This window comes from Mus musculus, chromosome 7, assembly GCF_000001635.26.
Source record: "Mus musculus strain C57BL/6J chromosome 7, GRCm38.p6 C57BL/6J".
Taxonomy (NCBI): domain Eukaryota; kingdom Metazoa; phylum Chordata; class Mammalia; order Rodentia; family Muridae; genus Mus; species Mus musculus.
This window is the reverse complement of record NC_000073.6, coordinates 18,644,436-18,658,472: the sequence shown is the minus strand read 5'-3', so window position 1 is coordinate 18,658,472 and position 14,037 is coordinate 18,644,436. Positions and strand designations below refer to the sequence as shown.

The following is a 14,037-nucleotide window of genomic DNA, read 5'->3' as shown; positions in this document are numbered from 1 at the left end:
AGGGGGCGATATCATGTTGTACACTCAACATTAGGACCACTGTTTCCTTGAGCTAGGAGACCTTGCCTAGGAGTCTGCTTTCCATTCCTGTCCCCACTAACCTTGATCTCCCTCCCTAGACCCTGCTCTGCTTCTTCTGTCTGAGAAGACCCCTCTCTCTAGGGAATCTGAAAGTCTCCTCCCTCCTGTCATCTCCCATAGTACAAGACAGGATTGTTGATGGGGAATCTTCCAGACAAAGGACAGAGCTGACCCAGGAAGACCAGCAAGAACTGTGCTCAGCCAACACACAGCACAGCCAACTCATAATGCTGCAGGGTCACTGGTCATCTTCTTCTTTGACTCAGAATTGAGCACACAGCTGCACAGGTGCCCAAGCCATCAGGTAACTGTTCTGATGGCTCATGAGATTTCACAGGATGGTCACGGTCTCCAGGAGAGGGATAGAGGACATAGGTCCCCCTTGATGATTCAAGTTCTCAGGGAGTAACTCTAAAGAATCCTCTCCTTGGAGCAAATGGTAGCAGACCCTGCTGATGTGGACAGCCATCCTGCCCCAGTGTCAGGCTCTTGTTCATATTTAAGGCTATTTGTTGAGACTGTAATATTTTGTCGCTTCATTGTGCTGTTGCTGGGAAACTGCGACCCAGGGAACACAGTGGCCACATGAGCATCACACAGTCCAGAGGTGATAGATGGGAAGCACAAGTTCTCTGTCTCCAGGCACGTATACAGTGTTCCAACCCTGGAACCTTCCCAGGTGTCTGTGAATCAGGGAGAAGCTGATGTTAATCTTGGTCATCAGCTGCTTAAGGGGACATCTTGTCCAAGAATTGAAAACAAGTGGACAGTTAGGTCTAACTCCAGAACTTTGCCACGAGTCTCTCAAGTATTCTGAAGAATTCCACTACTCCAGGGCCCACTTACTAGACAGGAAATTATATTTTCTTGTGTGGGGTTGTCACTCAACACTCAGACAATTGTTTCTCTGAGCTATAACCTTGCCTAGGAGACTGTTTTCCATTTCTATCCCGACCAACCTGGATCTCTCTCCCTAGACCCTGATCTGTTTCCTGTGTTTATGGACACCCCTCTCTCTGTGGATCCTGAAATTTCTCTCTCTCTTGGCATCTTCCAAGGGTATCACAGGACTTTTGCTGCAGGATCTCCCAGACAAAGGACATAGGTGACCCAGGAAGACCTGAGGGCAGTTGGGCACAGCCAACACACAGTTCAACCAACCCATAATGCTGGAAGGTTGCCTGCAAACAGTTCATAAGAGAGGAGCCCACAGTCCTTTCCAGGACATACGGGTCACTTCTTTAGCAACACCAAGAAAATGAAATTCCTCACACAGTTGCTCCTGGGACTCTGTCTTGGGTCAGGAACTTGACTGGTTAAATTAGTGATAAAGGGTTTATTTTCATTCCTAGTCATCACACAGCTGGTACCTTCCAAACCTCACTGACTTCTGTGTCACCTTCCTTTTGGGAAATCCTATTTTCCCAGTGCACTGAGGACACAGGGCAGACTGGGAGCTCTCAGGGCAATCTTTGAATCTCAGGGACACTTAGGGAAGATAGAGGCTCCCTCTTTGATGCTGACAGACCCACGTCCAGGAGTCAGCAGATGTCAGCACCTGGATTAATCATTGTTCTCTGAAGCAATCATGTCGATGCTTATCAGCCCTGTTGCACAAGGTCATTTTGGAGAAGAAACATAAAAAGAGAAAATGTGAGAAAGATGAGGTGCAGTACTGAGAGTGGAAGTGAGTGAGCAGTGCTGTGGTCACAGACCACACCACCCACAGCTCATAGGATTCTGTGAAGTTCTCCTGCCTGAGAGAAAACTCAGTTCAGAAGAAGAAAGGACAGTAGAGGCCAGGTACCTTGCTGGAGCTGAAGGTTTTCTCCTCAGAAAAAGGCCAGTACAGTTGAAGAGATATGGGAGTGACCTCTGAACTTTTCACCAATGTCCTTATCCCTTGGCAGAGGGTCCTGTTCACAGGTAAGCTTCCAACTATCTGAATGTGTGGGATAGGGAACTCAGAAGCCCAAAGTCTTCTGTAGGTGAGATGTCTAGAGAAGACTTGGGTGTCTGTTTGTATTTGGGGCAAAGAAGGTGCAGCGAGGGACAGAGGCTCAGCAACAGGAAGCTCTGAGCAGAAAGGAGCTGATGAGGAGAGAGAAAAGCATCAGGTGCCCCTATTCAATATCAGTCACATTGGCTAGCATTGGAATTCCAATGGTTCCCCACCTTGACATGGCGAATCTCCAAAGAGGAGTCAAACCTGGGAGGGCCAATGAGATTGCTCAGTGTGTGGAGACATGCCATTCTGAATTTATTCCTCTGCTCTCACAGGGTAGATGGAGATAAAGGCTCCTGCAGGCTCTGTTCTGCCCTACACAGGTGTGTGTCATGCACCCACAATGTGCACACTGAGACACAAGCCTTCTGAAACCCAAACATACAATAGAGAATTATGAAATCACACTTGAATATAATCATTGTCATTTGCTCCAAACCTAGGAACCACAGAGATGAATCCATGCAGATATCTCTCCTTCTCTCTCTCTCTCTCTCTCTCTCTCTCTCTCTCTCTCTCTCTCTCCCTCTCCCTTCCTCCCTTCATTCCTCCCTTCATTCTTCCCTCCCTCCCTCCCTCCCTCCCTCCCTCCCTCCCTCCCTTCCTTCCTTCCTTCCTTCCTTCCTTCCTTCCTTCCTTCCTTCCTTCCTTCCCTTTTCCCCTCCTCTCCTTCTCTCTCTCTCTTTCTTCCTTCCTTCCTTCCTTCCTTTCTTTCTTTCTTTCTTTCTTTCTTTCTTTCTTTCTTTCTTTCTTTCTTTCTTTCTTTCTTTCTTTGTTTCTTTCTTGCTTCCTTCCTTCCTTCCTTCCTTCCTTCCTTCCTGTTTCCTTTGTTTTTTCCCCTCCTTTTCACTCCCATTATTTTCTGAGTTCTTTTCAGCAACTGAACATTCCAAAAAGATAATTCCAATGGTTGTCTTCACAAAGCCTTTTCTAGTGAATGAGAAATCAGAGTATTCAGAGGAGAGAATCAATGATTGAATAGAACTGCATATAGACTAGAAAAGAATTCAAAAAGTGAGGATTGTGGGCAGGAGAGGAAGAGTAGGAGTAGGAGAAAGAGCAGGAGAAGGTCAGAGAGCTCCTTTTCTTCACAACAGATACTGTTTCTATGAAGAGTGATATGGGGACACCTGAGTAGAGGATTCCACAGAGCAGAAACGACACCCTCTGAGGGCATGGGGTTATGGTGCTCATCTCTATTATGGGCACACCCCTACCGATAGGCATAAGCTGAGGGATGCTCACACCTGCTCATGATTGTTGGCTTATTTCTCTTCCCTTCTAGCCTCCCTCTTGACCTGCTGGCTTCTGTCCACCACTGCTAGTGTCACCATCCAGTCACCAAAACACGTAGTTGAAGGAGAGAATATTCTTCTACAAGTTGACAATCTGCCAGAGAATCTTCTAGCTTTTGCCTGGTACAGAGGACTGATAAATTGGAGGCTCACAATTGCTCTGCATTTTCTGGACTATAGCACAAGTATGACAGGGCCTGAGCACAGTGATAGAGAGATATTGTACAGCAACGGGTCCCTATGGATCCAAAATGTCACCCAGGAGGACACAGGATATTACATTTTTCAAACCATAAGTAACCATGGAGAACTGGAATCAAATACGTCCACATTTCTTCAGGTCTACTGTAAGTAATCCTCTGTGAACACTGGGTCCTGGGTTGGGTCCCTCCACTCGGCACATAGAAGTATCAGGCCTGGTCTGTGTCTCCTTCCCCTCTACATTGTGTCTCCATGTTGGTGCTTGAACATTTAATGCAGGACACACATGGTAGAGAACAATGTCAATTGTGCAGAATCCCTCATTTGATTCCACTTTGGATGCAGGGTGGGCAAGTCAGCCAAGGACATCAGCCTCTGTCTAGACTCTTGAGTTCCTTCAAGGAAACCGTCCTTGAGAAAGAATTTGAGGGACCTGTGGAAGCACCTTCTTGAAACCCTGCAGGGGATGATGGAGCCCAGAGCAGTTCTTCTGGGACCCAGGTTGCCTCTTTCCACACAATCAGGCCATGGGCTCCTAACACATCTGCTCCTGGGTCTTTCTACTCCCTCAGAATCCTGACCGGTGCCTGCATTGAGAATTATCTGTCCCCTTTACCACTCACCATGCAGTTGGCCCTTTGGATCCCTCACACACATCTGTCACCTTCCTCCTGAAAGCCAATCCCATTGTTCCAGAACACTGAGAACACAGGGCAGACTGGGTGCTCACCTGGGTTTCTGTGTTGCACAGAGAGTGCAGAAACTAGCTCTTTGTTGCTGACTGACCCATGTTGAGAACACAACTGAGGGCTACTTGTGGTTGACTTGCTGGTGTCTCAGTGCTGAGAGATACTCAGAAGGTTGTCAGTCACTGTGTACTTTGGAGGGCTTAAAAAGAAAGAGCCAAGAGGAGAGGGTTGATGGGTAGTCCACAGAGTGCACAGGGTAGAGAACACAGAGCTACCCACTCAAAGCCCACGGGCTTCTGAAAGATGCTTCTGTTGTGGAGGAGCCTGAGGTGTATGAGGAATGGGGGAGCTGGGCTGTACCAGATATGATACAGCAAAGGACACATCTGGGAGTACACAGTCCAGGGAGGTCCCCTGTGTACTCTCTGCAAAGTTTGTAACACCTGTCAGGGCCCCTTGATCATTTGTGAGGACCCCACACTTTACAGAGTGTGAGCAGAGACGGCTCAGCTATTCTTTGGAGTCTCCTCAGGAACTCAATGACCTGAGAGGAGTCTCAGGATTTGTAGGAGAGAAGCCACAGTGGGACAGAGGTTCAGCAGCAGCAGGAGGCTCTTGGTGAAGAAGTACGGGCTGGGGGAGAGTGTTCTCCCCCACAGTTAATCAGCATGAGCACAGGGTTCTGAAGTCTGCTGCTCTCAGCTGTGAAGTCCCAATAAAATTCCACCTGGTGTTGATCAGTGACATGGCTCAGAAGATATCTGCATTTACTTCATTGTCTGACAACCTTTGAAGCAGTGAATGCAAGTTGTCTTCTGACCTCCACCTAGGGAAGGTGTCCTGTAACCACCGCCACCCACTGAGAAACACCCATAGAGTAAGGTGCAATCTTGTGGGCGAGTGTTAGCCTGTGCAAGTGTGCCACCCCCACCCCCAGAATGTAACAAAAAAAAACCCAAAGGAAATGTAATTTTGAACACTGTACCAAAAACATATGAATGTGACTATGAACATGCATGGTCCTGAGACATTATTCATTTATTCATTCATTCAATCATTTATTGGTTCCCCACAGATATCTGATGTGTTTTTAGGCAGCCTTTCTTAAAAAAAAAAAAAGAAGACCACTACTGGGTCTCACAATTCTCTAGCCCTAGTGGACAGGAAGACAGACAAGTAAAGAAAGCTAGAAGGTGATCAGGTGTCAGAGTGAACCATTAAAGGAACAGAAATACAACAATAGAGTCAGAGAGTGAAGACAGGATGCTGGGGAAGGGGTCAGAAGGCAGCACTCCAACACTATCTACACTGAGTGTGAGTAGGGATCTGAGGGGAATGAAGCAGGTCCATGTAGACACCCAAGGAGAGAGCACCATACAGAGGAAATGACAAGTGAGGGACACGGAGCACATGGAGGTAATGTGATGACCGCCACCAAGTAGGGAAGGGAGACCCTCACTCACACACCTCAGCTGAGCTATGGACACAGCTGATCAGGACACAGGGTGCCATCTCAGTCAAATATGAAAGTCCTAATATCGATGGATCTCTCTTCCCTTCTAGCCTCTCATTTCACCTGTGGGCGTCCTTCCTTCCCTGCCAAGCTCACTATTGAATCAGTGCCGCCCAGAGTTGCTGAAGGAGGACGCGTTCTTCTCCGTGTTCACAATCTTCCAGAGTATCTTCAATTATTTTTTTGGTACAAAGGGGTGATTATGATTCACAAGGTTGAGATTGTCCGGCACAGAACACTCAAGAATTTAAGCGATCCAGGCCCTGCCCACAGCGGTAGAGAGATAGTGTTCAGCAATGGATCCCTGCTGCTCCAGAATGTCACCTGGAAAGACACAGGATTCTACACCCTACAAACTGTGAATGGATTTCGGGAAATGGAACTAGCACACATTTACCTTCAGGTGGAGAGTAAGTGATTCTCTGTGATCCTTCAGTGCTGGGTGGGGCTTCTACCAGGAGCACTGTAACTGCTAGCATTGACTACCTCCTGTCTGCACTTTTATCACTACTTTGGGGTTTGACCACTGTGTACAGGTCACACATGCAGGAGAGAAATGCCCATGGGTCAGACTCAGCTTTCTGACATCTACTTGTATCTCAGAGGACCTAAGATTCCAGACTGCTCTGTCTGTTGAGGTTTTTGCAATGCACACAAGGAAAGTGTGGATTCTACACAGAGTGGTGAGCAACAGGAAACTCAGGTCCCGTAGTCTGTCCCAGGCTTGACTAAAAATGTCTTGGGTTCCAATTCATCAGGACTTGACACATACTTCTGCTCTGAGCAGACAGTGTACAATGGTTTATGGCTGTCTATATCAATCCAGTGTTTTTATTATCATGAAACAGTAGACTTTCATAAAAAACAAAGTAACACAAGACAAACAAATAAAAAACAACAGAAGAAATCAAAGTAACCCAGCATAGTTTTAGAAAGAATGGAGGGTTGCTTGCTCCTGCCTATCTCCTCACACCTTGCTCATCCTTGTCTTATAGCACATGGGTCTATGGGCTCAGGGGTGGAAATGCTCACAGTGGACTAGTCCTTCCCACATCAATTACCAGTTAAAAGATGTGCTATAGACATGCTCAGTGGCCATTCTGGTATTTGTATTTTCAGTTGAGGCTCCCTGCTTCAAATGACTCAGGCTTGTGTCAATTTGACATAAAGCCTGGCAGCATAATCCAGGGCCTGCTGAGAAGAGCAGCCTACTCCAAGCCCTCACCCAGCCCTAGTCCTGGGGTCAGCAGGAAGAGCAGGAAGAACATGTAGAAAGTGAGGTCAGAAGCTGAGTGCAGGTACAAAGGAAATGAGAAAAGTCCGGAAGTGAATATGCAGGGTGTGCAGAGACCAAGGTCAGAGGGAGGCATCATCTCAAAGCCCAGTGTGCATGAGTGTGTGCAGTGTCTGACTGAGGGCAGTGAGGGGCAGCCATGGAGACACTGAGGAGAGAGCTCCATGCAGAGGAAATGACAGGTTCTGTGGCACTGAGGGGATGGAGGCCATGTTGTTGACTTCCACCAGGTTAGATAGACACACCCACAGACCTGTCTAGGCTGAGTGAAGAATCCATCTGCTCAGGATGCAGGTCACCATCTTTCCACGGAGCACAATGAACCTATGTGATGACTTTTCTCCTTTCCTTTCCAGCCCCGTGCTGTGACCCTCTTGACTCTGCCCAACTCAGGATCGATCCAGTGACTCCGCATGCTGCTGAAGGGGAAAGTGTTCTTCTCCAGGTCCATAATCTACCAGAAGATCTGCAAACCTTTTCCTGGTACAAGGGTGTGGATAGCACTCCATCCTTTCAAATTGTAGAATATAGCAAAGCAATGAAGTCCATCATCAGCGGCAGTGCATACAGCCGAAGAGAGATAGGGTACACTAATGGATCCCTGCTGCTCCAGGATGTCACTGAGAAAGACTCTGGCTTGTACACACTAGTAACAATAGACAGCAATATGAGAGTTGAAACAGTGCATGTTCAAGTCAACATCTACAGTAAGTGATTCTCTATTGCTTTCCCCTGTTGGGTGTGCTTGCCCTACTTCATAAGTGCACTCCACAGAGAGTGGGCTGTGCCTGCTCTCTCCCCCACTACACTGTGTCCTTTTGGCACTTACTGCAGGGCACACATGGGATGGTCCAACAGCATTAGATCAGAACCTGTCACCTGTCTTTTAATGCAGAAGTACCCATCCTGTGCTGGATAAACTCAGCCCAAGAATGTCAGATTCTGCCCTGACCCTTGGGTCTCTTACCATGCCCATATCTCTGATATAGACTCCATGTGTGTCAGATAAGCCATAGCTGAGGAAGCTGTGGAGTCCCCACACAGAGCACCAGGAGGCCTGGAAACAAATCTCTATGAGTTTAGATTGCAGGTGACAATGGGAACATTTATGTTATTGGTTGGCTTTGGATTCCTGTTAGAGCAGATATGGTACAAGTCTGTCATGGCATGTGTCACCATCCAGTACACTGTCATGAGAGCCACAGTTATGATAGTTCCCCTGGACATCTTCCACAGAGACACATCCAAGAATGCATTGATGGAGAGGACAATCTGGGTTCCAGGGCATTAACTAGCTGTTTGGACGGCCTTATGAGATGTCGTAGGAAGGCCAGGGTCTCAAAGGTGATGGACAATTGACACAGGTCCTTCTGGCAGGTGTTCTTTCTCTGTTGTGTATCTCCTGCATTTCTCTCCTGCAGGTTAACAATTAAAGAGTTGTTAACTGGAGAGCACCAAGAATGAGGTGCTATTCCGTTGCTGATCACTAGATGGTGAAGTAACATAGCCCAAGACTTCAGAGTCTGCCCAGTCTCCTGAGGCTCTTGCCATGCTTGGAATGGCAGAAAACTCAGAAAAGTTATTCTGGAAACCGGGCACTTGAGGTGTAGCCTTGCTCCATACCTCACCCTACAGATGTTGTGTTTTCATGGGCAGTCTTTCAGACATACTAAGCACATTACTCTGTCAGAGCATACTGTGTTAACATGTTCCCAGCTCTCCCTGGTATATTCCATAGGGAATCCATTGACAGAGGACAGCTGCCTCCCTGAAAGGACATGAGCAGACCCTAAGTGAGACTCAGGTAGCACAGGATGCTGAGAGTCCCTCTGAAACCCTCCTTAGGTTTATGGGGTCACTTTCCTCTCTCGGAGGTCTAGGTGACCTCCTTCAAAGTCACAAGAAACTCCCCACACAACTGCTCCTAGGACTCATGACAATGTACCCTGACTGGTGACTCCAGTGAGAATGGACCTGTTGCTTTTCTAGACCTCAGCCAGCAGGTCCCTTCCCAGATGTCCCAGGCATCTTGTCACCTTCCTGCAGGGAGTAGATTCCACAGCATTGAGAACAAAGGGCAGCTTAGGATCCTGTGTCATAAAGGACACATTGGGAGAACACAGCAAGGGCAGTCCTGTGGTGAGGTGTTGCTGCCCCAGGGTACAGAGATGATTATCAGCCTTGAGTTTGGCACCATCCATGACAACCCTCAGCATCACCCTGGGAAGGGCTCCTGCCTAGGTGGAGGCTGAGCTCAGAGGGATGAAGACTGCAGAGCTTGTGGGCAGTGCTGGAGCAAATGCTGTTCTCCACAGAGGGAGGGCAGAGCAGGCAGCTGCAATCACTTTGGCCCACTGTGTACTTCTCTGCAATGCTTGCACCCTGTGGTATTGTCTTCTGCTCACTGGTGAGGAGGGCAGTGCCTCACTGTGTGGGAGGAGGGGAGCTCAGAGACTTACTGGAATTTCCTAAGGCAGAAAGATGAGGAAGGGTCTCTCAAGTTGACCTCTGTCCTCCATCTAGGTGCTGTGACCTGTCCATAAGCATACACTCAGGATGGTGTACATCTGCACCTGCACACATCCATAATCATGTCTATTATAGACACCTTTGTGTGATAATTTGGGCTGGAGGTTTAACCAGTGTCAGTAGGTCCAAATATGAGAATTTCATTAGCACCTGGACATGCAAGATCTTTGGGTATTTGCCTATCTACCCACAGGCATCTGAACCTGTGTAGGCTTTGGACCGTCTTAAAATATCAAATTAGATTTTTTTTCTAACAAGGCTTTAGGTGTAATGGGTTGGAAAACAGATAATGAAGGCTTGAAGTGAAGCCAGGTATTGACTGGGCCTGAATGGTGGTTGGGACGCAAAAACCTGGGGTCTCTAGAGGAAGAAAAAAATTGAGAGAAAGTTTGCCTGCAACCCATATCTTTTGAGGAAGAACAGGCTTGTGATGAAAGTGAGGGTGGAGACACAGGAGGATATATTTCCCCACAGAGGAAGGAACATACAGGTAGTCCCACCGAGGGCATTGAGGTCATTTGCTCAATCCCTTTGATTTGTGCAGACACTCCCATCCACCTCCACTGAGTAATTGATCTAAGCTTCTCTAGTCACATGACCCTGCCTTTTCCCCCAAAACAAAGGTCTCAATATTGACAGATTTTTCTTTTTCCCTTTATCTTCCCTTTAAGTCTGTGTTCCCCCTCCCTTCATGGTTCAGTTCACTACTGAATCAGTAAGAGGAGCATCAGGAAGCCAATGATCCAGACACAACTCTAGGTGTCCATAGAGAGCTCCTCTGGGCTAGCACTGAACTTCCTGTTAGAGCTAACAGGTTCAAGGTTTGGCTTAGTTACCATGTCCTATAGGGTATAGGGTCAGCTGTTTACCACCATAACAGCTGCAGTTATATATGTCACCTGTGTACCTCCATTTCCTGAGTCTCAATGCAGAGGTTCCAGGACAGAAGTCAAGTGTTGTGGTGGACCTAGGAGACTCAGATAAAAATAATGTCCCCAAGGGAAGGGACAAAGTTGACAGTTCTCCATGCTTCTCTTTATTCTCAGGAATTCAGCCTAGGGTAAGTGGAACAGATTCTGCTGATGTGAGCAGCTCCCCCATCCCCAAGTCAGAACATTGCTTATACCTAATCATAACTCATAGTCAGTGCAATGATCATGTACAGAGTGTCCTGCTTCAGGTAAACTGAGGCACATCAACCTCAGTGGCTGAGTCAGGATCATACAGTTTGTAGGTTGCAGATGCAAAACACAAGATATATCTATAGTCACAGCTCCAATTTCTCCTTCCTGGATGCTTTATTCAGTGTGAGCTATAGAGGGGCTGTTTGAGTTGTCTGAAAGATGAATGTAATTTGGTCCCCTCTGCTTTTTCTTTTCAGAGCTTGTGACACAGCCTGCCATGAGAGTCACGGACAGCACAGTTAGAGTACAGAGCTCAGTTGTCTTCACTTGCTTCTCAGACAACACTGGGGTCTCCATCCGTTGGCTCTTCAACAATCAGAGTCTGCAGCTCACAGAGAGGATGACCCTGTCCCCATCAAAATGCCAACTCAGGATACATACTGTGAGGAAGGAGGATGCTGGAGAGTATCAATGTGAGGCCTTCAACCCAGTCAGCTCAAAGACCAGTCTCCCAGTCAGCCTGGCCGTGATGAATGAGTGACTCTCATGCTATAGCAGGGCAGGGACATTTCTGTATTGAGATGTCCACACCTACCCACCCCTGCCAGTTACAGATTTCCATTCTTTCTCATGGCCAGTTGGCCATTTCTCCTATCCCTCCCCACACCTGATCCTGAACCCCTCCATTTTCTCCCACATCCCCTCTCCTACCCAATTCCCTCCTTCCATCTGCTTCCACTTATTATTTTCCCCCCTTCTACTTTAGATTCAAGCATACACCCTTGGCCTTCCAAATTGTTTAACTTCTTTGGGTCAGTGCAGTGTAGTGTGTGAATCTTGTATTTTTTGGCTAATATCTACTTATAAGTGAATACATACCATGCATGCTATCTTGGTACTGGATTACTTCATTCAGTATGTTATTCTCAAGTTCCATCCATGTGTCTTCAAATTAATGATTTCTTTATTTTTAATAGTTCCATAATATTCCATGGAGCATATGGTACCACAATGTCTGTGTCCATTTTTTCAAGCTGCTGGTACCCTCCTCACACTGCTCTGCTCACTATTGTTGCACAGTGCAGCCCAATGGTAAAGTGTTCCATTCGTTGCTAATGAACATTAAGTTTCAAGCTTTTGCTGAACCAAAAGGGAGAACTGAGGTTGACAGTTGTCTTAGTTAGTGTTTTACTGCTGTGAACAGACACCGTGACCTTGCAAGTCTTAGAAAGGACAACATTCAATTGTGGCTGGCTTACTGGTCAGAGATTCAGTTCATTATCATTCGGGCAGGAGCATGGCAGCATCCATGGGGGCATGTTGCAGCAGAGCTGAGAGTTCTACATCTTTATCTGGAGGCTGCTAGCAGTATACTCACTTCCAGGAAGCTAGGGATAGGGTATTAAAATCCACAACCACAGTGACATACCTACTCCAACAAGGCCACACCTCCAGTAGTGCCACTCCTTGGGACAAACATATATAAAACATCACATTCCACTCCCTGTTCTTCATAGGCTTGTCTAAACATATCAGTGTATGGGGGGTGGGGAATACCTAAACATAGCATAATAAAAAGTACATTTATTTCAACTTCCCAAGTCCCCATAGTCTATAGTAGTCTGAACAAATGTTAAAAGTCCAAAGTAGAAAGCACCATCTTGGGCTTGTACTCGACAGAGGGTCCCAAGGTCCCTACAGGACTCTCCATGCTGTTGGCACCCTAGCACATCCAGGATCTTGAGATCACTGGTGAGTGGAATGCAACATCTGCTCCAAAAAATCCCGGAGGGTCTTGTGCCAGCAGGAACAGGGACAAAAGAAACCTGCCTGACTATTGGCTGAGGTTCGTTCCGGTTGGTGCTAATCCCGTGCCATCTTGGGTGTGAACTCAGAGGGCCCTAGCACACCCAGGATCTTGGGGTCATTGAAATCAGTCTAAGCAGAAGAGTACATGGGTAGCAAAAGCAACAGAGCTTCTTGGACAGGGTCCCTTCGGGCCTTCATCCTCAGCTAGAAGGCAGAGCTGAGACCCAGACCTCTGGGCATCTTCCCCATCACAGGAGAGTTGGCCTCCAGGGAGGGCTCTGACTCCAGGACTCAGGAGGAGGATCTGAGCTCCAGACTTATGTGCACCTTCCCTGCAAGAGGAGAGCTTCCCTGCAGAGAGTACTCTGATCACTGGGACTCAGGAGACAGTTGGACTCCTAGGAGTTCTGACAGAGGCTAAAGAATTAGAGGTGGATAAGTTTCAGCCAGAGACAGCTAGAACATCTAACACCAGAGATTACCACATGGTGAAAGACAAACATAAGACTCTTATCAACAGAAACCAAGACCACTGGGCATCATCAGAATCCATTATGCCCACCACAGTAAGTCCTGGATACTCCCACACACCCGAAAAGCAAGATTTAGATTAAAAAATCATATCTCATGGTGCTGGTAGAGGATTTTAAGAAGGGCATTAATAACTCACTAAAAGAAATACAGGAAAACACTGCTAAACAAGTAGAAGTCCTTAAAGAATTACAGGAAAAATACTGCTAAACAGATAGAAGTCCTTAAAGAGGAAACACAAAAAATCCCTTAAAGAATTACAAGAAAACACAACCAAACAGGTGATAAAATTGAACAAAACCATCCAAGATCTAATAATGGAAGTAGAAATCAGGAACCATAGATGTGAACATCAGCAACAGTATACAAGAGATGAAAAAGAGAATCTCAGGTGCAGAAGATTCCATAGAGAACATGTGCACAACAATCAAAGAAAATGCAAAAAAGATCCTAGCCCAAAACATCCAGGAAATCTAGGACACATTTAGAAGACCAAGCCTAAGCATAATAGGTATAGATGAGACTGAAGATTTTCAACTTAAAAGGCCAGTAAATATCTTCAACAAAATTATAGAAGAAAACTTCCCTAACCTAAAGAAAGAAATGCCCATGAACATACAAGAAGCCTACAGAACTCCAAATGGACTGGACCAGAAAAGAAATTCCTGCCAACCCATAATAATCAGAACAACAAATGCACTAAATAAAGGTAGAATATTAAAGGTAGTAAGAGAAAAAAGGTCAAATAACCTATAAAGGCAGGCCTATTAATATTACACTAGACTTCTCACCAGTGACTATGAAAGTCAGAAGATCCTGGAAAGATATACAGACACTAAGAGAACACAAATGCCAGCCAAGGGTACTATACCCAGCAAAACTCTCAATAACCATAAATGGAGAAACCAAAGTATTCCATGACAAAACCAAATTCACACAATATATTTCCATGAATCCAGCCCTTCA

The 14,037-nt window shown here is 46.5% G+C and overlaps 1 protein-coding gene across 1 annotated transcript; it reads left to right on the top strand.

The window, feature by feature from the left end:
* Positions 1-1,747: 1,747 nt before the first annotated feature.
* Positions 1,748-11,819, top strand: Psg21 (pregnancy-specific glycoprotein 21). Its single transcript, NM_027403.4, has 5 exons — positions 1,748-2,007; positions 3,372-3,728; positions 5,835-6,194; positions 7,435-7,785; positions 10,989-11,819. The coding sequence occupies exons 1-5, from the start codon at positions 1,944-1,946 to the stop codon at positions 11,270-11,272; spliced, it is 1,416 nt and encodes a 471-aa protein (NP_081679.2). The 5' UTR covers positions 1,748-1,943; the 3' UTR covers positions 11,273-11,819.
* Positions 11,820-14,037: the final 2,218 nt, after the last annotated feature.

Coding starts and splice junctions, on each gene's coding strand:
- Psg21 (NM_027403.4), top strand. CDS start 1,944: ATGGGAGTGACCTCTGAACTTTTCACCAATGTCCTTATCCCTTGGCAG. Junction 3,729..5,834: donor CACATTTCTTCAGGTCTACT/GTAAGTAATCCT, acceptor CTTCCCTTCTAG/CCTCTCATTTCACCTGTGGG. Junction 6,195..7,434: donor CATTTACCTTCAGGTGGAGA/GTAAGTGATTCT, acceptor TTTCCTTTCCAG/CCCCGTGCTGTGACCCTCTT.